The 27,650-nt window shown below is 46.5% G+C and overlaps 1 protein-coding gene across 1 annotated transcript in view; it reads right to left on the reverse strand.

The window, feature by feature from the left end:
- The window catches only part of LOC144826925 (GTPase IMAP family member 4-like), a 30,056-nt gene extending 9,659 nt beyond the window's left edge, over positions 1-20,397 (reverse strand). Inside the window, exon 1 of the mRNA XM_078685384.1 lies at positions 20,319-20,397. Coding sequence (XP_078541510.1) covers positions 20,319-20,352 — 34 coding nt within the window. The 5' untranslated portion in view covers positions 20,353-20,397. The remainder of the gene's footprint in view (positions 1-20,318) is intronic.
- Between the last annotated feature and the right edge of the window lie 7,253 nt (positions 20,398-27,650).

The following is a 27,650-nucleotide window of genomic DNA, read 5'->3' on the forward strand; positions in this document are numbered from 1 at the left end:
GGGCCATACCAGCAGAGTAGGGGTCGCCGTGGTCCTGAGGGGGAGAGCTGGGGGTCGCCCGGAGTGGCGGCTCTCGTTGAGGGTTGGAGAGGGAGGTTCGTTGAGGAGGCAAGGGGTCGTTGCTGTCCAGGGCCCGCCATGCGGGGAGAAGCGGGACCACGCCACGAGGCCGGGTCCAACACAAACTTATCAACATGTCAATAAATATAGACTTAATCAGTGCTATATATTGTTTGTCCAGTCAGACTGATTTTTAATATACAATACATTTATGACATAAAGTAAAAGAAGAATCCAGGTGGGACACAACCTGCGTCCTACTGACATAAACAAACAAACAACATTTATGGAAGGGTTCAGGCAAGGGGGACCTGTCCGCATAAAATTTGAGGATATACCAGACCTAATAACGTGGAAACACCATTACATATTTGGCATGACAATATAGTATATGCACATAATGAACACCATATGCATATACTATATTGTGATGCCAAATATGTAATGGTGTTTCCACGTTATTAGGTCTGGTATATCCTCAAACTTTTATGCAGACCACTGTCTTTAGAAATTACAGACGCACCAAAGGTCCCTGATCAGCTGCATATTGGGTTCCCTTGTGTTTTTCTAACATACTTATCAACATAACACAAGTCAACATTACAACTAAAAAACGTACATGATAAACATGTGAGAAAACGTGAACACCAATACAATTATAAATGTTTACCATAAGTGTCCTGCAAAGAACGTGTCCATATTTGATATATAGATCACAGGCAGACCCTTAACGGTTCCAGCGGTCCTGCCTGTGTTTGGGGCTAAGGGCTGCACAGTTGTGATGAGGGTCGGCTGCCCACTTGAAAAGAAATTTCTTTTAACAGATTTCCATCCAGCACCCCCAAAGCTCATTCGCCTTTGCCCAGATGTCAACGCGTTTCAAACTCTAAGTAGTTCTAGAGCTCTCCACAGGACTCGGACTAAACTGAAAATTACAAAGTATGGTGTCAGTTTGAATAGGGACCCCTGTTGTGAGGTTATAAGAGTGTGACCTATTCTGATTAGAAAATACCTGTTTTTATGGATGCCCAGATGCTTGTGTGTTGTGGCGCTAGTGGTGTACCTATTCATTATGCGACGGAAGCTATGTGGACAACATTAATTAGAACTCAGGATTGGAGAAATGTGGTGCATGTAGGGTTAGTAAGAGCCTTTTTCCCAAAAAAATTTAAAGGGATCGTACCTTCTACATATTTCTAGGATTGTATCTCGTGTCCATGTCCTTATACCACCAGAGGATTGCACTTCGAGGAACATTTCTAGGGTTCAGGATTTCCTTGAAAGACAAAGGCACCTTGAGTATTGTGTTAACCTCTTCGATGCTGGTGACGGAACCGTTCCGTCATCAGTCACGGCTGAGCTGTGCTGATGACGGAATGGTTCCGTCACGACCGCGCCCTGTTCTGGAATGTCCAGCACAGGGGCGGAATTGGCGCCGCACGGATGCGGTTAAGCGTGCTGATGCTTAGATTAGCTAAGCAGTGTTTGAACAACGCAGGACGCATGCTTTTTTTACTATTTGATAAAGCAGGATGTTAGTCGGCCCCAAGATTGTGTAGCGCGAAGCACTCACATATCAGTGAAATAGTCGCACTTACAAAACGGTACCCACCTGGGGTTGTGTAGCAGTAATTAATTGCCTTCTCTTTTCAAGGAAAGGTTTTCCGAGTGCCTTCCTCATCAACTAGAACTCATGAAGGGAGGAGCCTGGTATTAGTGCTTATAAATGAAAGACCTGGACTGGAGTACCAGCCACAAGGCATGCTGGAATACGTAGTTTGTAGATGGGTGATTTCAGAAAGTTTGTTTAGCCCACGAATGGCGGTGTCAAATTTCATTATTCGGAAGGCTTCCTTTCATGCTAACTGACTCGCTGGGTCACCACCCATAGGTGAGGTTTTGATGGCTGCTAGTACAGTCCATTTGCATTCATGTTGTGTGTGATTCATAGCAACGTAGTGATGCACCAGTGGTGCAGCAGCTGTCTTATTCTTTAGCCTAGAGCGATGTTGCACAATGCATTGGCTCACCTCTTGGCTTGTTTTGCCTATGTACACTTTTTTGCATGGACAAATGATGGCATATACAATGTTCTTCGATTTACAATTTGTGAAGTCGTAATGATGCCAGTAATTTTGTCCATCAGTAAATAACGTTTCTTCCATTGTGGACCCACACACAGAGCATGTTCCACATTTGTGGTGGCCTTGTATTACTTGGAGGTGAACATAGTACGCAAGTTGTCTTTTTTAACATGAAGCAAAGCAAAGCTGATGATTTGTTGGCCTATGCTGTGGTTCTTCTTTGGAGCAAACGGCGGTGGACCAATGTCTGGAACGGCGGCCTCAATCAAGTGCCAGTTGTCACGGATAATCTTTTTCAGTATGGGGTCAAATGTAGATACGCAAACAATGTGTTGCTTTGGTGCTTTGGACTACTTCATCAAAAGATGTTCCCTTGGTGTCCACCAGGCTCTTTTCCATGAATGATTCAAGAGCTTGCAAGGGTATCCTCTCTCCACAAGTTTCTTGATCAGGATTTCAGAGAGGAATTCAAAATCTTCCCTCCGGGAAGAGTTGTGCCTGATTCTTAATAACTGTCCATATGGCAGATTGTTTTTGAGGTTCCTAGAATGATAGCTCCAATAGTGAAGGGCGTTGTTCTTATCTGTTGCCTTTGTGTACAAGGTGGTTATTAATTGGCCATCTGTTGCTTTAACGTCTATGTTCAGGAATGCCAGGCTTTTGGTACTGTATGTTAAACTAAATTTGATGTCAGGCTACGATTGTTAAACCATTCGTGGAACTCCTTTAGCACTAGAACTTGACCTTCCCAGATGCACCACACGTTGTTGATGTATCTGTACCATTGTGTTGGACTTGGCCCTTCTCGATGCGAAACCTTGTAGGCACAAGGTGGATAACCTGAGCACTCCTATGTGCTAATAAAGCAATGTATTTCCAAAATGTAGTTGAATAGTTCAAAGTTTTATTCACTTTGTATCCAATCGTTTGAGTCAATATGTATTTACACTTTTATAATTTCAAATGCTTGTTATTTCCAAAGGAATCAATTGTCATAACTTAATAATATCCATGGTATTCAGAAATTCCACAAATTAACATCATGTACATGGTTGAAATCCCCAATGCATTTCGAGCAGCATGCTCTTCGTCAGGGGGTTCGGTTTGTACTGTAAGTAAATGGAGAAAGGATATATGGGTCAGGAACCAGGTGTTTAAAAATGGAAAACTGAAAGATCTTAAGAGAAAAGGTCATGCGAGTAAAATCAGTCTGAAGCAGGTGGTAAGTGCCATGAATATAGGTCGAACGGAGCTAAAATAATGGGTCAGGTCAGGTTCACCCCTGGACTTTTTGCATTTGAACTCTGAAATAATTATAATGATTTCTGGTCTTGGCGCACTTTAGCACTGTGGCGCAGTGTAAAGTGCGTGCGCTCCGAGTGCGTGTGTGAGATTTGCCTGCCTTCCCATAGGAATGCATGGGGAATGTGTGTCCCTGGTAGTTCCTGAGGCGTGGGGAGTGCAGGTGAGAGTCTGGTATGTGCGGACTCGTGTTATTAAATGCTGCGCAATGATGTATGCGGAGTGATTGTGTCTAGTGTGGAAGTGCAACTTCTAGAAGTTGGCATGGTCGTGTAATTTGTGTCTGGCGTGTGATTGGCTGGAGCTGGCTGGTGAGCCTGGCTCCAGGAGTCAGGATGGGTCTGCCCCGTTGGTGAGTGTTGAGATTAGCATGCTGATGTGAGGGGGGAGTGCACCTGGGACCTGAATAGGGCTGGGCTTTCCCCACACAATGCTGGCTCCGCCCCCTGTGGTGCGTCTAATGACCCTAGCATGGCCAGTGAACAGTGAGAGGGGCTCAGCCCATCAAGAGTGCTCCCAAACCAGCTGCGCCTGGTTTTGCCCCCACCCTGCACCTTTAGACAAAGGGATTTTTGTGTATAAAAAGAGGCTGTGACCTCTTGTAAAATGTTCTGGTTCTCCTACTTGAATCTGCCAGGGGCGTGCTGCTGCTGGGGCCCAGGGGAAGGCTTGCCTCCCTGGGCCCTGCCCAGCCCCTGGATTACTGATGGACTTCTTGGGGACCCCTCTGCCTTGCCTGGGGGACTGGAAGACTTTTTCATGCCCTAGGACTGTTCCTGCGCTTTTCTTTCCATTTGGGCCTGGGAGCGCTGTGCTCCTTTGCCTAGTGGCCCCTTTTTGAGGGAATCCCCTGGGGTGGGATTCCCCCGTGACTCCTGCCCCGAATATTTAATTATTTAAATCGCAGGAGCCTACCCTGCCTTTTGCCTGTGTCTTTTGGTGCCCTAATTGAGCGGGTGCCACCCCGCTTATTTAATTATTTATATTACGGGTGCCACCCCGTTTATAGGGTCCTTAGCGTGTGCCCACCTTGCTTCTACATTTTTATTGCCTAACGAGGGTGCCCACCCCTCATTTGCCGCCAAAGGAAATCACCGCCGCGATGGGGCCAGAAAAACGGAAGTCAGGTACCTTTGGCCGGGACGGGGGCGGGGCCTGCAATCCAGCAGGAAGTCCCGCCCGCCGCCACCGGCCCGGAGGAAGAAGCAGCTGGCTTCTCGCGGCCCGGGCTCCGGTGAGTTATGGAGAGCCCCGGGGCCACCACCAAGGAAAAGAGGAGCCGGTGCTGCATGGGAAGGCCGGGAGCCCACCCCGCCTCCCCGCCTCCCCGAGTGGCAACAGGAAGACCCGGAGCCTTGCGGGCTCCATTTTAAAAGTCCCGGTCCCGAGATGGGAGACTGACTTCTACGCAGGCGGGGCTCCCATGACTGAGGGAGAGCCCCGCAGCCGCCATAGACGTCCCGCAGTAAAGTCGGCCGGAGGGGGATGGAGAGGCAGAGTCAGAGCGGCCCCATCTGGCAGCGGGCTGCTCCAATGTTCTTGAGCTCCTCAGGAGCCCCCATGGGGCCCACAGCTCATCGGGGCAAGTTCCGTTTTGCCCCCCCCCTTTAATTCTGCGGCACGATGGAAGTGCCATTTTCTAGAGCGGCCCTGATGGCAGCGGGCCGCTCCAGCCTTTGGGGGCAAGTTTCCCTACAGAGCCCCGTGGCTCCGAAGCCCCAGTAGTTTTGGGAAGCCAGATGGCCCATACGCAGCACAGGTTTATTGACTAGAGCCTGAGGGCTCCAACAAACTCCCCCATTATTTCCAGAGCCTAGGAGGCTCCCATGGGGCTCATGTCTAATTTAGAGGCCCATGTTTCCCCCACAGTTCTTCCCAGGGGCATAGCTGATTCCAGAGCCCAGGTGGGGCTCCAACGCGGGGCACCTTTGTTTATTTCTAGAGCCTAGAAGGCTCCCACGTGTGGCAGTCTTGGTCCTAGGGCCAATGAGGGGCTAGCGAGAGCCCCATGTCGCAGTTTTATCCCAGCTGCCCAGCAAGTAGTGGGCAGCTGCACCGTTTAGGTTTTCCTTCCTAGGGACATGTACTTTGGACTCAGGAGTGAGTCGCACCTCCTTCCTCCGTACCTTGGCCTTCCCCAGCAGCGCAGCACTTAGTGCCAGCTGCAGCGATTAGGCCCTGTTCTGTCCTTGTCCTCAGCTGCCAGCAAGTAGTGGGCAGCTGCTACGTTTAGGTTTTGGCGCAGTGGCGCGACCTGGATTTTGATGTGAAATATGTGCTGCATGGGATTTCTGCGCTAAATGTGATTTATGTGATATCATGATTCCTGCGCTAATGCTTTGGGGGTTAGGAAATGTACTGTGTAGTATGTTTTGCGCACCCAGTGTTCTGATACCTCTAGATATGATTTCATGCATAGGAGGTTGTTTTACGTGTTTAGGTGATGTTAGGGAGATTGTACTTCCCGGTGTGATCTACGCCCCATGGGTAAGGTTTTACTTAGGTGGTGAGGGTCTAATGTAGTTAGACTGATGGTATACTGTGTGTGATGGATTTCATGGCACAGGCTGTTGCAAAAGTACAGTGATTTACCAGTAGTTACTGGTTGTGTTCTACCATGATTATTTGGTGCTACAATTGTTCTATTTCTAAGCGCTATTCTTACAAGTATCCTATGTTCTAAAACTGCTATTTCTTTACCAAATGCTGAGCCTGACAGTGGACCCTGTGGCCCTGTCAGGTGTACATAATCCCTTGTAAATATTGCCCGTGCCAGTTGGCACAATGTACATCCTGTGATTCTGATTCTGATGTGTTTTGATAATACAAAGGCTATTTTTATATAACCTGGTGTGGAGTTCCTTTTGTGTGGGGCCTGGGGTGTTGTTGCTGGGGGGAGCGTGCGCAAATACTTAACTTACATTGCCCCGGGGATCAGCCTTACTGCTCGTGTCACGTTGCAAAGGGGGTGAGCAGGGGTTATCTTTGGCGTGTAACTCCCTCGGCCTGGTTAGGAATGGTGGTTTCTGCCTGACTTTGGCGCAAGCCTTAGCCAACCGGAAATCCCATTTCTAACATATTGTTTGATATTGGCACTGTATGGATTATTTTGATGCACAAACTGCTGTCATATTGGGCCATATATAGCACGGCCATCTGGAGTGAATGGACAACCCTTGGCTGTCCCCTTGACTTGTACATAGAATTTGTCATCAAATTTGAAGAAATTACAGCGTAGTGCAAATGACGCAAGCTTCAAGTTAAAATCTGTTGGAACCAGATGTGGTTAGGGTCTTGATTCTAGATGAATTTCAATGGCATCAAGCCTGTCTTGCTGTGGAATTTGTGTATACAAGGATGCAACGTCCATTGTCACTAGAATGTGCATTTCAGAGTCAAACGAGAAGCCATCGGTTTTAATAATAAAATCCATAGTGTCATTTAAATAGGAGGCAACCTCAGGCTGAAATGGTTTCAAGAATACATCCACAAACTTGGATACTGGTTCCAATATGGAGTCACACCCAGAGACGATAGGACTACCAGGTGGATTTAATGCATGAACCTTAGCCAGGCAATACAGTTGATGTAATCGAGGATTTTTTCAAATCAAATACTCAGAATCTTTTGGACCAAGGATTCCTTGTTCCGTTGCTTCTGTAACTACCATCAGAATGTCATGCATAATCTCTTTAGAAGGGTCCTGTGAGATGGGTCGGTACTGTTGTTGATTGTAAACATGGCTTCTGCCCTCTGTCTGGTAGGCTTCCTTTGACCATAGCATGACAGCCCTGCCCATATCTGCTGGCTTGATAACCGTGGTTTGTTGGTTTCTTCATATCTTTATGGCTACTTTTTGGACCTGTGAAATATTTTGTTTTAAATGTAGTCACTTTTTTCCAAGGGTTTTGAAGGAAGATAATACTATGTGTTCCAAAGAAATGATTTCCTTGGGGATACTATGAGGAGGGGGGCAAAAGCTGGATTTGTTGCGTAATCTTTATCCATAAAAAAAGGCTCTTAGTTGGATCTTAGGGAATATTTCCAAAATTTCCATTTTGACCCCTGTAAAATCCATGATGACACAAGGTACAAAAGAAAGCGCAAGTCTAGAACCTCAACCTTGGATAAAGGTCTGTTTGTAAGGTTCAGTATAGGTGATTTGTGTATGACGTGTAGTGCTGTCTCTGCGTGGTCATCTCCGGTGCACAGACATAATATCGACTCCAAAATATCGACTGGAAAGAATATCGAGTTTTAAATATCGTTTGGAGAAAATATCGACTAGACAGAATATCGACAGTCAAAATATCGTTTTTAAGGTAAGTGAAGTAATATCGACTGTAAATAATATAGACAGTGAAAATATCCAAGTATATAATCTAGATAGTAAAAAATATAGTTTTTTAAATAATATTTAATTATTTATAGTGTTTTTATGTTATATTATATGTGAAAAGTGTCATTTTTTTTATTATTATTTTTAATTAATATATTTTTTTAATTATTGTGTAATTTTATTCTGTAGCGGGTTGTGGGTTTATAGGGGAATAGGGTGGGAAGTAATTTAATTATAATAAATTGAATATGTAAATGTATTAATTGGTAGTAATAATTAATTAATTGTAATTAAATAATATATGTTAATTATTTACAATTTAATTGGTAATTAATTTAATTTAATTGATTAATTGCTAATTATGTAAATTAAAATAATGTATTTTCTGTAGCGGGTTGTGGGTTTATAGGGGAATAGGGTGGGAAGTAATTTAATTATAATTAATTAAATATGTACATTTAATAATTGGTAGTAATATTTAAATAATTGTTAATTAAAAAATATTTTTTAATTAATTAAAATGTAATTGGTAATTACTTTAATTTAATTGATTAATTGCTAATTATGTTAAATTAAAGGGGTATTTTTAGGGTTCAGGGTCAGTTTTCAGTTTTTGGGTAGAGGGGTATTTTTAGGGTTCAGGGTCAGTTTTCAGTTTTTGGGTAAAGGGGTATTTTTAGGGTTCAGGGTCAGTTTTCAGTTTTTGGGTAAAGGGGTATTTTTAGGGTTCAGGGTCAGTTTTCCGTTTTTGGGTAAAGGGGTATTTTTAGGGTTCAGGGTCAGTTTTCAGTTTTTGGGTTTTCCGTTTTTGGGTAAAGGGGTATTTTTAGGGTTCAGGGTCAGTTTTCAGTTTTTGGGTAAAGGGGTATTTTTAGGGTTCAGGGTCAGTTTTCAGTTTTTGGGTAAAGGGGTATTTTTAGGGTTCAGGGTCAGTTTTCAGTTTTTGGGTAAAGGGGTATTTTTAGGGTTCAGGGTCAGTTTTCAGTTTTTGGGTAAAGGGGTATTTTTAGGGTTCAGGGTCAGTTTTGGGTTTTTGGGGTACATATACAATATTGCCTATTATTTCATTAAATGTTGTTACTATATATATATGTTTTAAGAAATATGATGAAAAAAATTATTTTTTTACTTTCATTAATTATTTAATTATTAAAAGTTATTTTAAGTATTGTTAATTATATTTTAGTAATTAATTTTTTATATTAATGTAATTAAACATTGTTTTTAGTAAAGTAGATATTTTTTACAACGATATTTTTGTAAACGATATTTTGTACTCGATATTTTTGTACTTACCTGTTTGTAGATAGAAACTCGATATTTTGACTGTCGATATTTTCTCAACGATATTTTGGGTAGTCGATATTCTTTCAGTCGATATTCTTTCAGTGATCCGTCATCTCCCATTGCTGGCACTTGTATCTGCCTCGGGGCTTCTGTTGGCCTTGCCCTAAAAAAGGCCTCTTTTGTTGGTACCTATTGGAAGGGCCTTCTGGGTCCCCTGTAGATTTGGATGAAGTGTCTGAAAAGGTGAGGAACCTCCTTTTCGATCGTCCTTGGTACCCTGACAGGAACCTTGTAGAATCTGATTTTGTATAAAAATCTTCCTTAGAATAAGGGTATACTGTCTCGATGTTAAAAGATTTTTTGTCCTTTTTAAATTTGTTAATCTTGAAATTAATCGTTGCTATCCCCTTAGTGATCTTATCTAGCAAGGTCTTGGCCTCGGAGTCTGTGTGACTGTCCTTAATCGCTTGAAATTGTTCTTCGATATCTAAACAAGTCTAAATAGGTCACAAATGATGTGAAATAAACCACATGAACTTAGAATCATTGTTCAAGCACATATATGAGTAATTAGGAACAACCTGTCTGGTCAATGTTTTGTTGCACTCTTTAATTAATGGACAGCATATGCCAGACCAACTTCTCACAGCGGGTTGCGTCTGAGAGCAAGGAGAATGAGTCTAAGAGCAAGCAGGGTGGGTCTGAGAGTAAGCAAGGTAGGTCTGAGAGCAAGCAGGGTGGGTCAGAGAGCCAGCAAAGTGGGTTTGATAGCTAGCAGAGTTGTGCTGAGAGCAGGCAGAGTGGGTCTGAGAGGAAGCAGAGTGGATCGGAAAGCAAGCAGGGTGTTTTTGAGATCAACCAGAGTGGACCTGAGAACAAGCAGAGTGGATCTGAGAGCAAACAGAGTGGTCCTGAGAACAAGCAGGGTGGGTTTAAGACCAAAATGGGGAGGGGAGCACACTACCTCACAGTCCCAGCACAGTTTGCCCCTTTGCATCCTGATAAATACAGTACACAGTTCAAACTTACTTCAAAAATAGCTGGAGTTTTTCACCAAAGTTGGTGCAGACATTGCTGTATTTCTCTAGACCCGTGTTTCTGGGTTGAGCCCTTCATCAGTAGCAAGCAGCAGATTTAGCGAGCGAAGAAAAATCATCTGCGGTTGCTGGAAATGCTGGCAATTTCCTCTCAGATCACAGTACCACTCACAGGCACACAGGTGTATCTCCAAAGCTCGTCAGCTTGCTGGCACAAGGGAGCCTTTTAAACAGAACGGGTATTGGGAGCACACTGCCTCACAGTCCCATCACAGTTCGCACCCTTTGCATCATGGTAAATGCAGTACAAAGTTCAAACTTACTTCAAAAATAGCAGTAGTTTTTCACCAAAGTTGGTGCAGACATTGCTGTATATCTCTAGACACGTGTTTCTGGGTTGTGCCCTTCATCAGTAGAGAGCAGCAGTTTTATAGAGCAAAGAAAAATCATCTGCGGTTGCTGGAAATGCTGCCAAGTTCCTCTCAGGTCACAGTACCACTCACAGGCACACAGGTGCATCTCCAAAGCTCATCAGTTTGCTGGCTCAAGGGAGCCTTTTAAACAGAATGGGGGTTGGGAGCACACTGCCTCACAGTCCCAGAACAGTTCGCCCCTTTGCATCCTTGTAAATGCAATACACATTTCAACTCAGGAGTGGGACGCACTCCTTCGCCCCTACCTTGGCCTCCACAGCTGCGCAGCACTTAGTACCAGCTGCAGCATTTAGGCCCCAGTTTATTGTTCTCAGCTGCCCAGCAAGTAGTAGGCAGCTGCAACATTTAGGTTTTGGTGCAGTGGCACAACCTTGACCTTTGCTGCTTAGGCAGCAGCCCTGACTGGGTGGACATAGGGCGTTTGAGCCCCTTTATTTGAGATGGCCAGTTAGCCTGGGGGGATTGTTACATTTATAGGGCGCAGGCCCTAATGTGATGTATGTGCTATTGTGATTTATGTGCTAATACTTTGGGTGCTAGGAAATGTATTGTGTATAGTATGTGTTGCGCACCCTGTTTGATACCTCCAGATATGGTTTAGGCATAGGAGGTTGTTTTACCTGTTTAGGTTTGTGTTAGGGAGAGGATACTTCCCTGTGTGATTTACGCCCCTGGTGTAGTGTTTACTTAGGTGGTTAGGGTCTAATGTAGTTAGACTTGTGGGACACTGTGCATGATGGATTTCATGTCACAGACTGTTGCAAAGAACAGTGATTATCAGTGTTTACTGGCTGTACGTTCTATGCCATATTTTATTTGTATGTTTATGATTTAGTTCACTTTTACCAAGTTCACTTTGTGATGATCCTGACAGTGGTCAATGTGGCCCTGTCAGGTGTAAATAATCCCTTGTAAATATTGCCCGTGCCAGTTGGCACAATGTATATTGTGTGATTACTATATGATATGTTTTGAGAATACAAAGGCTATTTATGATATAACCTTGTGTGGAGTTTACTTTGTGGGGGGCCTGGGATGTTGTTGCTGGTGGGTGTGTGTGCAAATGCTTTACACATTGCCTCTGGGATAAGCCTTACTGCTTTTAAGTTGGTTGTAAATGTCATTTCTTTAGAATTGTGTTTCTTGTGCACTGTGAGTTGGGTGTCCTGCCAAGGACAGAAACCAGAGAATCTAGAGGAGAGACTGCCTTTGAGCCACTGTCCTGGTTCTTGGGTTGGCCTACGGTGGGGACTTAATTGGTATGGTGTTACTAGCTCGGGAGGGTAGATTACCCCCTAAGTGCAGTGTGAGCTTTCTGGATTCACCAGTAGGGGTGGGATCCAGTGGTAGCAGCATGAGTGTATCCAGTGCATGTATTCCCCGTCCCGTTCCCAGAGTGTGGTACCTGGTGCTCAGTAAGAGGGGTGCAGGTTGAGATTCAGGGACAGTAGACACTGTCTCACCAGTCTGGGAGGTGTGTGGATAAATGGTGTGTTGCACTGGATGAGTGAATGTGAGCTCTCTAAAATAGGGAGCTTGCTGGTTGATTGGGTGTGAGTTCTCTGAAATAAGGAGCTCGCATTGGGGAGTGATTCCAAAAGGAGTGGCTGAGGTGTCTTCCAGCCCAGAGTGGTGGAAGAGGTTCAAAGTAGCCCAGCTAGGTCCCGGTGTAGGGGCCCACATCCTGTCTCTGAGGAGAAGGAGTGGGTGGGACTGCGTGTCTCCATGTGCCTGAAACCCTGTCTCATGACCTGGATGGTTTCTTTAGGGAGCATCAGGTGGGGAGCCCAGGCTGTACTTGTAGATCATTTGAGGAGGATCTCCCAGTGTTTAGAGAATGTGGAACATCTGTAAGCAGGGTTCCAGTAGTTCTGGTGTCTGGCGGTACGGGTGCAGTAGTCCAGATGGAGGGGTGAGAGGGCGAAGGCTCTCCAGTGGAAGAACCAGTGGGTCAGGGGCCAGCCAGAAAGGTCTGTGTCACCAGTAAGTGACCATGGTGATGCCAATTCTGTCCTGAGAGACAGGCAGACTGTCACACAACACATTAGTTATGTGTCACCCTCATGAAATCCTTCTGCCCAGGCATTTTACCAAAGGGTACGTCCCTCGGTTGGGGAGCCAGTAGCCAGTGGTTCCGTATCTGGACATAAGGGCAACTGTAAGCAGTGTCCTTGACATTAGTTTTATGTCACACTTGTGAAGTCCTGTTGTGCCAGGCATCAGACCAAAGGGTAGAGCCCCTAGGTTGGGGAGCCAGGTTCAGGTGTTTGCCTGTCCTGGATGGCAGGGCGACTGTAATCAGTGTCTTGGCCGGTTTTGCCTTCTAGGGGTACCCATGTGAACACCGGTGGGGCTCATCTTAAGTGAAGAGACCCTGTGTTTCCCAGAAGGGGTGGTACAGGTCTAGCAGGGATCTTTAGGGTCCTTGGCTGAGTGTTGCCGCACTACCCTGAGAGCAGGTGGGGCCTACCTTAAGTGTAGGGACCCTGTTCTACAGTGGGAGGGTGCAGGACTCTGGAAGGGGGTGCAGAGGGAGAGAGTACCTCACGTCTGACCCCTGTGCATCTGTTGTATGTGGATACCAGGTGGTAGACCAGTTGATGGAGAGAGGTCCTAAACTGGTGGGAGAGTTGTGTTCTGGAGGGTGCTTCTCCTGGGAGAGTGCACAACCCCAGAAGTAGAGGTAGGGTGGGGCAATCTTGTCCCTGACCTCTGGTCAGTCTGAGGGTGCGGACCCTAGTTTGAAGGATCAGTGGTAGTTTGGAACTATACTGAGAGAGGGTGGAGAATGATTATTGTATGCCAGGGGTTATTACCCCCCACTCTGCGGATTGGCAAGGACCAGAGGTATCTGGGTGGCCTAGGGCCTGGGCCTAGCCGTGGACAACTAAGGAGGACCGGTGGGGTAGCCTAGTTAGGCCTGAACTTTTTTTTGTGTGTGTGTTTGTTTGGTGGAACCATGTGGCGTAGAACCGCAGGGTGTCCCTGCAGTGCGGGCCCGCATCCGTGTTCTATCGCCCTAAGCAGGGAAGCCCATCACAGTGGTGATTGGTCTGCCCTGCGTTTTGGCTGGAAGGGGGTTGTTTTGGACTTGGCTCTTTTGGAAGGTTCACCCCTGAACTTGTTGCCTTTTAATATGACATAATTATGGTGACTTCTGGTCTCTGCGCACGATAGACCTGTGGCCCAGTGTAAAGTGCGGGTGCTCTCTGAGTGCATGTGGAGAGATTGGCCTGCCCTCCCATAGGAATGCATGGGAAATATGGGTGTCCATGGTAGTTCCTGATGTGTGGGGAGTGCAGGGTCGAGTTTGGTATGTGCGGACTCATGGAATTGAATGCTGCGCGATGATGTGCGCAGATTTAATGTGTCTAGTGTGGAAGTGCCACTTTTAGAAGTTGGCATGTCTGTGCAGTGAATGTGAATTGACTGTCTGGCTTGTGATTGGCTGGAGCTGGCTGGTGTGCCTGGCTCCAGAGGTCAGAATGGGTCGGCCAGGGGGTAAATGGGGAGATCTGCATGTTGATGGCAGGGAGGAGTTGCACCTGGGACCTGAATGTAAATGTAAATGTAAATGTAGTATACTTGTAAAGCGCACAGCTTCCCCAGCAACGGGGCGTCCCGGCGCTGTATAACTCTGGGGAACCCGTCCTGGCTTTCCCTGTGGGATGGTCCCTTGCTGGGAGTCCACAAGGTGGAGCCAGGCATCCCCGGAATTGGTGGGGCCGTTGTGGAGATTAGGCAAGCTAATGCCCAGAGTTGCCGAGTGGAACCCCTGATTAGAGTAAGCACCGAAGCGAGAATTATCAAGTCCGCTGACCAAGGTCCATGACCCTGCCGCGTCGGGAATTGAACCCTGGTCCCGGGCTGACTTCTGCTCTCAGGCCTGCTGCCTCTAACCAGTGAGCCACACTACTCCACTAGGGCTGGGTCTTCCCTCCACAATGCTGGCTCCACCCCCTGTGGTGTGGCTGATGTCCCTGACCCATCCTGTGAATAGGCAGAGGGGCAGAGCAAAACAAAGTGCTCCAGAAACAGCTGCATCTGGTTCTCCCCTTGCCTGCACCTTTGGAGACAAAGGATTTGGTGTATAAAAGATGGGCTGTGACCCCATGAAAATGTTCTTGTGCTCAACTCGAATCTACCAGGGGCGTGCTGATGCTGGGGCCCAGGGGAAGGCTTGCCTCCCTTGACCCTGCCCAGCCCCTGGATGCCTGGAGGACGTCTCTTTGGAACCTCCTCCTGGCCCAGCTATGCCCTAGGATCCTTTTTGGGGCTATTTTGAGTTTCAGGGCTGGCTATCTGTACCTTTAGTGCCTGGCACGCTTTTTCTCCTTTTGCCCCACTAATTTTGATACTTTAATGGAGGTGCCCAACCTGCCTTATGGCCACTGGCCTTTTATCTAAGTATGCCCCGTGTGCAGGTGCCCACCCTGCATCTTCGTTTTGATATTTTAATTACTGCGGGTGCTCACCCCACTTATTGGAGTCCCAGCGGGTGCCTACCCTACATACTAACTTTATTTTTGAGCTCGAGGGAGCCTACTCCTCGTTGTACCCCGAGATTCACCACCGCAGCCGCGGCAACCAGGAAGTCAGACATCGTAGTGCCTGACGGCATGCGGGACTTCCGGTTTGGAAGGGAAGTCCCGCGCCCGCCACCTCCCTAAGATTGGTCGTAGCCCCACGCATGTGCAGAGAAGAAGAGAAGCCGGCCGAGTGATGGCCTTCGGCTGCCCGGGGCTCCCGTAAGCGGTAGAGAGCCCTGGGGCTGCCAACCAGAAGCGAAGTGCTGTGCCAGGTCGGCGGGGCTCCCAAGTTGAAGGGAGAGACCTGCAGGTGCCACAAAGGAGTCTGGAGGGGGTAGGAGGCAGACGCAGAGCGACCCCGGCTGGCAGCGGGCCGCTCCAACACTGTGCCCATTATTTCCCGAGCCTGAATGGCTCCACCGATGGCCATCCCCTGCTTCAAGGGCCCCTTGGGGGTCCCGAGGTCCCGGGGGCCGGTGTTCCCCTAGAGCCAGTGCGTGGCTCCACCGTAGGGGCGTATTTGATCCTTAGAGCCCGAGTGGCTCCCCCATTTTTGGCCCCATTACCTCCAGAGCCTGAGAGGCTCCCAGGGGGTACAGCTATTTTAAAGCACTGGTGTTTGGGTGCTAGTGCTGCATCTAAGCTAGGCGCATACTTAGTTTAGGAGCAGAGTGCTCCATGGACATGGTTGTGTTTCAGAGCCTAGAAGGCTCCAACGTTTGGCTCGTTATTTGTTCTAAGAGCAGAGAGGGCTCCAGCATTTGGTGCAGTTTTGTTCCTAAGGGCCAGTGAGGGCCCATGCTGCAGTTTTGCATTAACAGCTGCACAGCAAGTAATGGGCATATGCACTGTTTAGGTTTTTTCTTTCATGGGACCTGTTTTTGGACTCAGGAGTGGGACGCACTCCTTCGCCCCTACCTTGGCCTCCACAGCTGCGCAGCACTTAGTACCAGCTGCAGCATTTAGGCCCCAGTTCATTGTTCTCAGCTGCCCAGCAAGTAGTGGGCAGCTGCAACATTTATGTTTTGTAGCAGTGGCGCAACCTTGACCTTTGCTGCTTAGGCAGCAGCCGTGACTCGGTGGACATAGGGCGTTTGAGCCCCTTTATTTGAGATGGCCAGTTAGCCAGGGGAAATTGTTACATTTATAGGGCGCAGGCCCTAATGTGATGTATGTGCTATTGTGATTGATGTGCTAATACTTTGGGTGCTAGGAAATGTATTGTGTATAGTATGTGTTGCGCACCCTGTTTGATGCCTCTAGATATGGTTTAGGCATAGGAGGTTGTTTTACCTGTTTAGGTTTGTGTTAGGGAGAGGATACTTCCCTGTGTGATTTACGCCCCTGGTGTAGTGTTTATTAGGTGGTGAGGGTCTAATGTAGTTAGACTTGTGGGACACTGTGCATGATGGATTTCATGTCACAGACTGTTGCAAAGAACAGTGATTATCAGTGTTTACTGGCTGTACGTTCTATGCCCTATTTTACTTGTATGTTTATGATTTAGTTCACTTTTACCAAGTTCACTTTGTGATGATCCTGACAGTGGTCCATGTGGCCCTGTCAGGTGTAAATAATCCCTTGTAAATATTGCCCGTGCCAGTTGGCACAATGTATATTGTGTGATTACTATCTGATATGTTTTGAGAATACAAAGGCTATTTATGATATAACCTTGTGTGGAGTTTCTTTTGTGGGGGGCCTGGGATGTTGTTGGTGGTGGGTGTGTGTGCAAATGCTTTACACATTGCCTCTGGGATAAGCCTTACTGCTCGTGTCACGTTGCCAAGGGGGTGAGCAGGGGTTATCTTTGGAGTGTAACTCCCTTGCACTAACTAGAGTGGTGGTTTCTGCCTGGCTTTGGCGCAAGCCTTAGCCAACCAGACATCCCATTTTTAACACTGGAAGCCAGCGGAAGGGATGAGGGCTTGTGTTTGCGCAGTACCACTGCGACAACTGGCTCCGCTACAAAACTCTGCATTTTAAGTTGGTTGTAAATGTCATTTTTTTAGAATTGTGTTTCTTGTGCACTGTGAGTTGGGTGTCCTGCCAAGGACAGAAACCAAAGAATCTGGAGGAGAGACTGCCTTTGAGCCACTGTCCTGGTTCTTGGGTTGGCCTACAGTGGGGACTAAATTGGTATGGTGTCACTAGCTCGGGAGGGTAGATTATCCCCTAAGTGCAGTGTGAGCTTTCTGGATTCACCAGTAAGAGTGGGATCCTTTGGTAGCAGCATGAGTGTGTCCAGTGCATGTATTCCCCGTCCCTTTCCCAGAGTGTGGTACCTGGTGCTTAGTAAGAGGGGTGTAGGTTGAGATTCAGGGACAGTAGACACTGTCTCACCAGTCTGGGGAGGTGTGTGTGGATGAATGGTGTGGTGCACTGGATGAGTGAATGTGAGCTCTCTAAAATAAGGAGCTTGCTGGTTGATTGGGTGCGAGTTCTCTGAAATAAGGAGCTCGCATTTGGGAGTGATTCCAACAGGAGTGGCTGAGGTGTCTTCCAGCCCAGAGTGGTGGAAGAGGTTCAAAGTAGCCCAGCTAGGTCTCGGTATAGGGGCCCACATCCTGTCTCTGAGGAGAAGGAGTGGGTGGGACTGCGTGTCTCCATGTGTCTGAAACCCTGTCTCAGGACCTGGATGAATTCTTTAGGGAACACCAGGTGGGGAGCCTAGGCTGTACTTGTAGACCATTTGAGGAGGATCTCCCAGTGTTTAGAGAATGTGGAACATCTGTAAGCAGGGTTCCAGTAGTTCTGGTGTCTGGCGGTACGGGTGCAGAAGTCCAGATGGAGGGTTGAGAGGGGGAAAGGCTCTCCAGTGGAAGAACCAGTGGGTCAGGGGCCAGCCAGAAAGGTCTGTGTCACCAGTAAGTGACCATGGTGATGTCAATTGTGTCCTGAGGGACAGGCAGACTGTCACACGACACATTTGTTATGTGTCACCCTCATGAAGTCCTTGTGCCCCAGGCATTTTACCAAAGGGTAGGTCCCTCGGTTGGGGAGCCAGTAGCCGGTGGTTCCGGATCTGGACATAAGAGCAACTGTAAGCAGTGTCCTTGACATTAGTTTTATGTCACACTTGTGAAGTCCTGTTGTGCCAGGCATCAGACCTAATGGCAGGGCCCCTAGGTTGGGGAGCCAGGTTCAGGTGTTTGCCTGTCCTGGATGGCAGGGCGACTGTAATCAGTGTCTTGGCCGGTTTTGCCTTCTAGGGGTACCCATGTGAACACCGGTGGGGCTCATCTTAAGTGAAGAGACCCTGTGTTTCCCAGAAGGGGTGGTACAGGTCTAGCAGGGATCTTTAGGTTCCTTGGCTGAGTGTTGCCGCACTACCTTGAGAGCAGGTGGGGCCTACCTTAAGTGGATGGACCCTGTTCTACAGTGGGAGGGTGCATAACTCTGGAAGAGGGTGCAGAGGGAGAGAGTACCCTGCCTCTGACCCCTGTGCATCCGTTGAATGTGGATCCCAGGTGGGAGACCAGTTGATGGAGAGAGGTCCTAAACTGGTGGGAGAGTTGTGTTCTGGAGGGTGCTTCTCCTGGGAGAGTGCACAACCCCAGAAGTAGAGGTAGGGTGGGGCAATCTTGCCCCTGACCTCTGGTCAGTCTGAGGGTGCGGACCCTAGTTTGAAGGATCAGTGGTAGTTTGGAACTACACTGAGAAAGAGGGTAGCAAAAACTTTGAAATTTGGATGGATTTAATGTACTATTCCTACTCCAGTCAGTGCAACAGTAGAGAAAGGATTGGACTTCAGAGGCGTTAATTTACTGTTTCCAAAAACCTCTAAGAACGAGTAAGGAAAGCATTTTCACTTTGGAAGGATGAAATTCACTATTCTCACTCCTGTCTAAACAACAGTAGGGAAAGTGTTGGACTTTGGCGGGGTTAAATTTACGAATCTCACTCGAATAAGCAATTGCCAGGAGACCCTATAGGGCTACTAGTTGCACTAATAAAACTTGAATAATTGATTGAATGATCGAAACAGTGCTACAGTAGGGGACGTGTTGGATTTCGGAGAGGTTAAGCTTACCATTCCTACTTCAAACAGTGCAATCATAGGGTATGTGTTAGATTTCAGAGGAGTAGAATTTACTATTCCTACACCAGTATGTGTAGCCGTATAATTTGGATGGGATAAGTTTACAATTTCCGCTCTAAAAAGCGCAACAATAGAGGAAGTGTTGTACTTTGGACAGATAACATTTACTATTCCCAATCCAGTCTGTGCTACAGCAGGGAAAGCGTTGCATTTCGGAGGGGTTAAATATACTAGTCCAACTTTAAATGGTTCAAAAGTAGGGAAAGTGTTGGATCTTGGAGGCGTAAAATAATATTCGCCACTCAAGTCTGTTCAACAGTAGGGAATGTGTTGGACTTTGTGTGGGCTGATTTTCTATACTTCTACTCCAAACAGCGCAACAGTAAGGAAAGTCTTGGACTAAGGAGGGGAAAAATTCACATTTCCCACTCCAGTCTGTGGTAGGAAAAGCGTAGAATTTGGAGGGGTTAAATTTACTATTTCCACTCCAAACAACACAACAGTAGGAAAAGTGTTGGACTTTGGAGGGATTACATGTACTATTCTCACTGAAACAGGACAACAGTAGGCAAATGTGTTGGATTGCAGAGTGGTGAAATGTAAATTTGTTCCCTCAAAAGTCCAACACTGTTTCGGGTGGGAATAATATGTTTAACCTATCCAAAGTCCAACTCTTTCCTACTGTTACACTGATTGGAATGAGAAACGTAAATGTTGCCCCTCCAGTCTGGGTGAGAGTGGGGAAAGGGCTGCACTCCATCATCTTTTTGTGTTTGCTATTTGCACTTAACTGCTCAATATTACTGTCCTCGATTTTTTTGACACAATATTCTGCCAACACAATATTTGTGTTTTCTATATTTTGTTACTAATCCCATGGTTAATTTGGGGTATAAAGATGGAATAGTAATACATCAATGAGTAGTCACTTAGACAGAATCTGTAGGAGAGATGTGTCTAATGCTAAGATGGGATTGCAATGCATGGGCTGAGTGGGAAAGTAAAAATAGGGCAAGTTAAACGTTATAGGCAAGTTGGGACTGGGCAACACACCTTTTCTTCTCACAATTGAAAGGGAGGGAGGATGAGACCAAAACATAGGAGGCGGAATAATGTATGAAAGTATTGCTAGCTAGGTGTGGAAGAAAACGAACAATACCTTAATGAATGCAGTATTTGCTTTCTAGAAATGAAATTCACTTACCGCTTGTGTCAGCACCCACCCCTTCTCTCTCCATTAGATAGTGGTCTCTGACATCTTCCCCTCGAGCCTGGCATACTTCCAGGCCTAGACAGAAACATAAAACACAAATTAATACTTGCTGCAAGTAACCATCATATTATTTTACATCAGGTATGAACTCAATGTAATATTCATTTTGGCTTATACATTCTTAGTTTCTATCAAAACTATTACTGTAAAAGTAAAAGACTGAATGGATGGAAGGGAATAGAAAGGATGTATGGTGGTATCCTTTCATGCTACTTTGTCATGACATCATGGAACCTTATATGACATGAGGTCCTGTTGGAGTCCATAGCCATGTCTATACCTGAACTATGGACCGTTTGCTCTAAAAATGCTTTCTGTCAACCTACATAGGCCTGGGTTCCTCTATACATTGCCAACAATCTTCTGTTAACACAGGACATGTAAAAGAGGAGCAAGGGAATAGTTACTAAAATGGCTGGGGAAGAAAGCTGTAGAAAGTAGGAAGTCAGCTTCAGAAAATGGGGGAATATAACAAACACTAGAAGGCATGTTTGCATTGATAAAGTAGACACAAACCTAAGATAGAGAGGGGACATTACAGGGGATATTGGAGAAAATACTAAAACCTCAAATGCATACTAGTTTAAAGGCAGAACATATTAAACGAAACTTACCAGCAGAAATTGAACAGATGGAGGCTTCTTCAGTCCTATGGTGCAAGATGGGGTCAGTGGTGGTGGACTGTCCTGAAAGGAGGAAAATAAAGAGGATACAGAATAGTACTTATTAGTTGGTACAATTATAAAAAAAAGAAAATAAGGGTGTTTTAAATTAGAGACAAAAACATCTAATACCTGACTATGCAATCATTTACATCCCTTCAGTTAGACCCTAAAAATTAAATGATTATCAGTAAACTGCTCTTCTCCCATGTTTCATAAAGTTAAAAAAAAAACTATTGATACTGAAAGATAAGGTAAAGCCATTCTCCATTTATATATTGCACCAGACAGAGATGGTGCACACATATGAAGTGTGAGGAAAAACAGTGTGAATATGGTACCAACATGCACAAAAATGAATGTCCATTTTGCATCTAAGGGCACGTCTGTCCACATTCTTTGCCTTGAACTGAAAGGAGTGGTCAAATATATTGCTATTGATATTACCTATTGGCGCACACCAATAGGGAGTTATAGTTAGGACCTGATTTCTATTTTAAAACAGTCATTTTTTAGTTGCCTATATCTTTGGCATAATTTGAGAAATGTTCATGAATTTTTCAAAACTAGTTTGATGCTCACTTTATCTGCTGTCTTGCAAATTTTGGAGTGATCTGTCAAGTGGGGGACAAGAAAAAGGGGGGCCCAAAATGCTTTTTCCCCATGTTAATTCCCATGGGAACCTTTAGACATGGCAACAGCTTGAACTGCTGAATGGAATTATACCAAATTTGGCAAAAAGGTAGCTCTTGGTCCAGAAAGTGCTATTTTCGGTAAATGGTTAAATACGTTCATTAGTTCCTGAGAAATGTGAAGATTTCTCAGATATACAAATATGGCCGCAGCGGATCCACGACCCCTCCCAATCTCATGCCTGAGATCTGATTGGCTGCCAACATTTCAAACCAGTACATTGAGAAAGGGGTCCCAGTACACGTTCACTAAAACAAAGAACACAGTGGGTATATAAGTTGCGAAAACAGTCAATCGATCGATAAAGTACACTGTTATTTAATCACAATGAACCTGTAAAGTATATCTTGCATAAACATTACATCACTTATTCAAATAACGATTTGTGCACCAACAAGTGAGGGGGATGGGATTGGGAGGGGGTAGGGTATTGGTGAGTTTCCGTGCAAGAAAGTAAAGGTATTAGGAAAAGAGTAGAGTGCAGGACATGTGACCCTTATCAAAAGAAAATAATAACTGGCTTCCACACAGAGCCACAATCAAGGCAACAAATGTCAAGAATTTTACATTGGCATGCTTAAAGAGCCTTTGTAAACCTATTCTGGCTGAAGCGTAGCTGGCAGGTTTGAAAGTTGTCGACGTTTCGACCATAAATGTGTTCTAGGTGTCTGAAAAAAAACCTCACTTGTTGGTGCCACAAATGTTATTTGAATAAGTGATGTAATCTCTATGCAAGATATACTTTACAGGTTCATTGTGATTAAATAACAGTGTACCTTATTGATCGATTGACATTGTCTATGTTTTCGCAACTTATGTACCCACTGTTTTCTTTGTTTTAATGAACGCGTACTGGGACCCCTTTCTCAATGTACCGCTATACACCAAGGTCCAAGTGACACTAATTGTGTATACCCTTTTCGGTAAGGAACACTTCAAACCAGGAAGTGTTGGCAGCCATCTTGTGACTTGGTTGAACCTAGTCACAAGAAAGATTAAAAGAAAAGGAAAGGGGGCAGGGTTGATCCTTTTGGGCCCCTTGGACACCTTCTCCGAATGGCTCGGGAGTCGGGCTGCTCTGCCCCCTCCCTTTTTTTCTTAAAAAAACAATTCCCGGGGGATGGGGTTCCTGGGTTTGAAATTGTCCTGCGGAGGGGGCCACACAACCCCCCTCCTTAAAATAATATATTGAATAAATCAAAAAAGAAATGCCCTGGCTGTGAGGGATGGGTTCCCCGGGCCCCAAAATGGCCCAAGAGAGGGGCCGCTTTGCCTCCCTCCCTCAAAAATACACCCAAAAATGGCCATGCCCCAGGGGATGGGGTCCCCTGGCCGAAATCTGCCTCAGTAGGGGGACCTCGTGGACCCCTCCCTTTTTAATATATATATTTTTAATGTGTCAGACCCTGGGTGATGGGGTCTCCGGGTCCCAAAAGAATTAAGGGAAGGAGGGCCACACAGCCTCCCTACCTAAAATACAAAAACAAATCAGAAGCTGGCAACTCACCGGAGTTGGATATCTGGGAAGAGCCTAACCACACATGCACAAGCTTGCCTCTGATTGGCTGCAACAATTCAAACCAGGAAGTGCTGGTAGCCATCTTGTGCCTCGGATGGAGGGAAATATAAAAAGGTAAAAGAAGGATACAAAAACGAGAAAAGTGGGCAGCGTGTAAAGACCCTGACCCCTCAGGCCTGCTCATTGTGTCCCACAGGGACCCCAGGCCCAAAAAAAGCGTATCTTATAAAAGAAAATGTGAGCGGGGTCCCCCCGGGTATGCAAATCTGTCTGAAAATTAAAGAAAACAAAGCACGACTCTTGCACTTCATTTTCAAAGCCCCCAGGTGGGCCATGTCCCTGGGGGGGGTGATTTATTTATGTAGCGGGGGCCCACGGGGCCCCCGCAGCCCCAGCCACCACCACTTCCCCTGACTTTAAAAATAAATGCATGGGGGTCCTAACCCCTAACATGCTGCCCTGTGGACCACCACCTCCCCGGTGCTTCATTAAATAAGGGTGAGGGCCTTGTGGGCCTCGGACAAGCCCGGGGACTGCCACCTCCCCAGGACTGTAATAAATAATTAGTGTGCGAGCCCCCCTCATGCCCCGGGGAACACCACCTCCCCAGGGCACTCTGTATTCAAATGCGGGGGCCCCGGGGACCATCACCTCCCTTGGGCTTTAAATGTTGGGAGGAGGGCCTTGCGGCCCCCTCCTGGAGCCCTTGATGGCCCTGGGGACCACCACCCCCCATGGCCCGCTCCTGCAGTGTCCCGGGGAGCCCACACCCAGGACACTGCTGTTTGCTACGGCAGGGCAGGAGCCTTGCAGCTCCTGCCCTGCCATAGCAGACTCTGCTTTGCTTCATTGAAGTGAGAGCAGGGAAACATGCTCTCGCTTCAAAGAAGCAAAGCAGGATTGCTTTTCCACAAAGAGAGCTGCATGTCAGCAGCTCTCCGTGTGGACAAGCAATGCCGGCTCCCGCAGGAGGCGGGGAGCCAGCGGTACTGTGGGGGCATTGGGGCTCCCCCTACAGTCCCCAATGGGGTGGCTAGGATCCGGGAGATGGGGGGCCCCCCTCAATCAATATAAATAAAAAAATTAAAATGTAAAAAATAGGCAAACCCAGGGGATGGGGATCCTGGAGATAATAGAGGCCCTAGGAGGGGGGCTACGCAGCACCCCTCCTTAAAAAGTATATATTTTTTGAATAAATTAATATGTGGCCACGCCCCAGGGGATGGGGTCCTCGGGTTGAAATTGCCCACGGCAGGGGTGCCACGCGGTCCCCTTCCCATTTATTCTGTGAAATAATAGGGGTCAGGCACTGATATTGTTCTAGAGGCAGAATCTCAGTAGTCAGAGGACATTCTTGTTTGTATTGTTGAAAATCATGTGTTTTTAAATAGGGGTTAAAAACATATTCAACATCAGTTGCAGCAAGAGAATTAACCAATTGTATCCATCTCGTATGTAAAGCTTTTGCATTTGGAATGTTCGCTCTGGTCATTGCCTCTAAGGCAGGTACAGGAATAACGACCATTATGCGCTTACCCTGTGCGAGGGCTTTCTCTTTTGCTACCGCAGTTTGAACCGCTGTCAGAATCTTTTCTGTAGAGGTAAATGTTATTTCTGTTTCTGTGTACAAGTGTGATTTATAAGCAATGGGCACTTTTTCTCCTTCATTAAAGGTTAAGTACGTGAATCCGCATCGTCCTGGAATGATTAGGATCATTAAGTTGCGTACGATTATGCGTGTTTGTAAATGTGTTGTTACTAACATGTCTGTTTGCACTGAACGCAAAATTTCTATGTGTTTTTGAGTCCAATTAACTGTTTTGAAATCAGGTTTGATTAATTCATAGAGAGGTTTAACCGTTCTGCGTAGTTTAGAATGTAAGTCCTTCCGAAATTCAGGAAACCTAGAATTGACTTACGTTGTTCAGCGTTTGATGGAGGTTGGAGCAGGGCACATTTCTCTAGAAATTTTGCTGCCAGGCTGTTGCCTTCACTTGATAAATCGTATCCTAGGAAAAGGACGTTGAGGTGGGCAAGTCTTGATTTCTTGAAATTTAATTTATACGCTTCAGAGGTGAAGCCAAGTATTATGGTGTTCACCCTGTTCAAATGCCTATCCAAGTCATCGTCTAATAGATACATGTCATCGAAATATGATAATGCCTCATCATCATAGGTTTATAGTAACTCTGTTACTCTGGCTGAAAATAACCATGGACTATTCTTGAATCCCTGGGGGAGATGACAGAAGTGATGCTGTGGCCCCATAATTGAGAAAGTGGTCAAATACCTACTTTCTGTTGCTATGTTTTGACAGAAGGAACCGTTAGAAATTTCTAATGTAGTTTTATATTCTTTACGCATAATGTTATTCATTAGTTTGCATTTTGTACTGCTAAAGTTTTGCAACATTGAGTTTAGATGTCTGTAATCCAAAACTCGACGATATGTATTGTCTGGTTTGGAGACAGGAAACAAAGGATTGTTCATTGACGAGGTGCATGTTTCAATCCCCCCTTGGTATTCAAGTTGATCTAATATCTCCCTGACCTGTTTTTTAGCTTCTTGCTTAACTGGATACTGCCTTTGCGCAGTTAATTGATTTTTTTACTGGATTTTATGGTGCGGAGAATCCTCATCCCATCATACTTGATTTTTATATAATGCAGGAGCGTGGGCTACTGCCCATTTCCTGACATAAGTATATTTTAAATGAATTGGAATGTTGTTGGAGAAGCCTGGCATAATGATGTTTTCGCCATGTAGGCACTCTCTGACAAATTCAGGTGTCCAGTCTTGTTCAGCTAGACCCCTTTCTCAATGTACCGCTATACACCAAGGTCCAAGTGACACTAATTGAGTATACCCTTTTCGGTAAGGAACACTTCAAAACAGGAAGTGTTGGCAGCCATCTTTTGACTTGGTAGAACCTAGTCACAAGAAAGATTAAAAGAAAAGGAAAGGGGGCAGGGTTGATCCTTTTGGGCCCCTTGGACACCTTCTCCGAATGGCTCGGGAGTGGGGCTGCTCTGGCCCCTCCCTTTTTTTCTTAAAAAAACAATTCCCGGGGGATGGGGTTCCTGGGTTTGAAATTGTCCTGCGGAGGGGGCCACACAACCCCCCTTCTTAAAATAATATATTGAATAAATCAAAAAAGAAATGCCCTGGCTGTGAGGGATGGGTTCCCCGGGCCCCAAAATGGCCCAAGAGAGGGGCCGCTTTGCCTCCCTCCCTCAAAAATCCACCCAAAAATGGCCATGCCCCAGGGGATGGGGTCCCCTGGCCGAAATCTGCCTCAGTAGGGGGACCTCGTGGACCCCTCCCTTTTTAATATATATATTTTTAATGTGTCAGACCCTGGGTGATGGGGTCTCCGGGTCCGAAAAGAATTAAGGGAAGGAGGGCCACACAGCCTCCCTACCTAAAATACAAAAACAAATCAGAAGCTGGCAACTCAACGGAGTTGGATATCTGGGAAGAGCCTAACCACACATGCACAAGCTTGCCTCTGATTGGCTGCAACAATTCAAACCAGGAAGTGCTGGTAGCCATCTTGTGCCTCGGATGGAGGGAAAAATAAAAAGGTAAAAGAAGGATACGAAAACGAGAAAAGTGGGCAGCGTGTAAAGACCCTGACCCCTCAGGCCTGCTCATTGTGTCCCACAGGGACCCCAGGCCCAAAAAAAGCGTATCTTATAAAAGAAAATGTGAGCGGGGTCCCCCCGGGTATGCAAATCTGTCTGAAAATTAAAGAAAACAAAGCACGACTCTTGCACTTCATTTTCAAAGCCCCCAGGTGGGCCATGTCCCGGGGGGGTGATTTATTTATGTAGCGGGGGCCAACGGGGCCCCCGCAGCCCCAGCCACCACCACTTCCCCTGACTTTCAAAATAAATGCATGGGGGTCCCAACCCCTAACATGCTGCCCTGTGGACCACCACCTCCCCGGTGCTTCATTAAATAAGGGCGAGGGCCTTGTGGGCCTCGGACAAGCCCCGGGGACTGCCACCTCCCCAGGACTGTAATAAATAATTAGTGTGCGAGCCCCCCTCATGCCCCGGGGAACACCACCTTCCCAGGGCACTCTGTATTCAAATGCGGGGGCCCGGGGACCATAACCTCCCTTGGGCTTTAAATGTTGGGAGGAGGGCCTTGCGGCCCCCTCCTGGAGCCCTTGATGGCCCTGGGGACCACCACCCCCCATGGCCCGCTCCTGCAGTGTCCCGGGGAGCCCACACCCAGGACACTGCTTTTTGCTACGGCAGGGCGGGAGCCTTGCAGCTCCTGCCCTGCCATAGCAGACTCTGCTTTGCTTCATTGAAGTGAGAGCAGGGAAACATGCTCTCGCTTCAAAGAAGCAAAGCAGGATTGCTTTTCCACAAGGAGAGC

The sequence above is a fragment of the Lissotriton helveticus genome, chromosome 4_1 (genome assembly GCF_964261635.1).
Source record: "Lissotriton helveticus chromosome 4_1, aLisHel1.1, whole genome shotgun sequence".
NCBI classification, from domain to species: domain Eukaryota; kingdom Metazoa; phylum Chordata; class Amphibia; order Caudata; family Salamandridae; genus Lissotriton; species Lissotriton helveticus.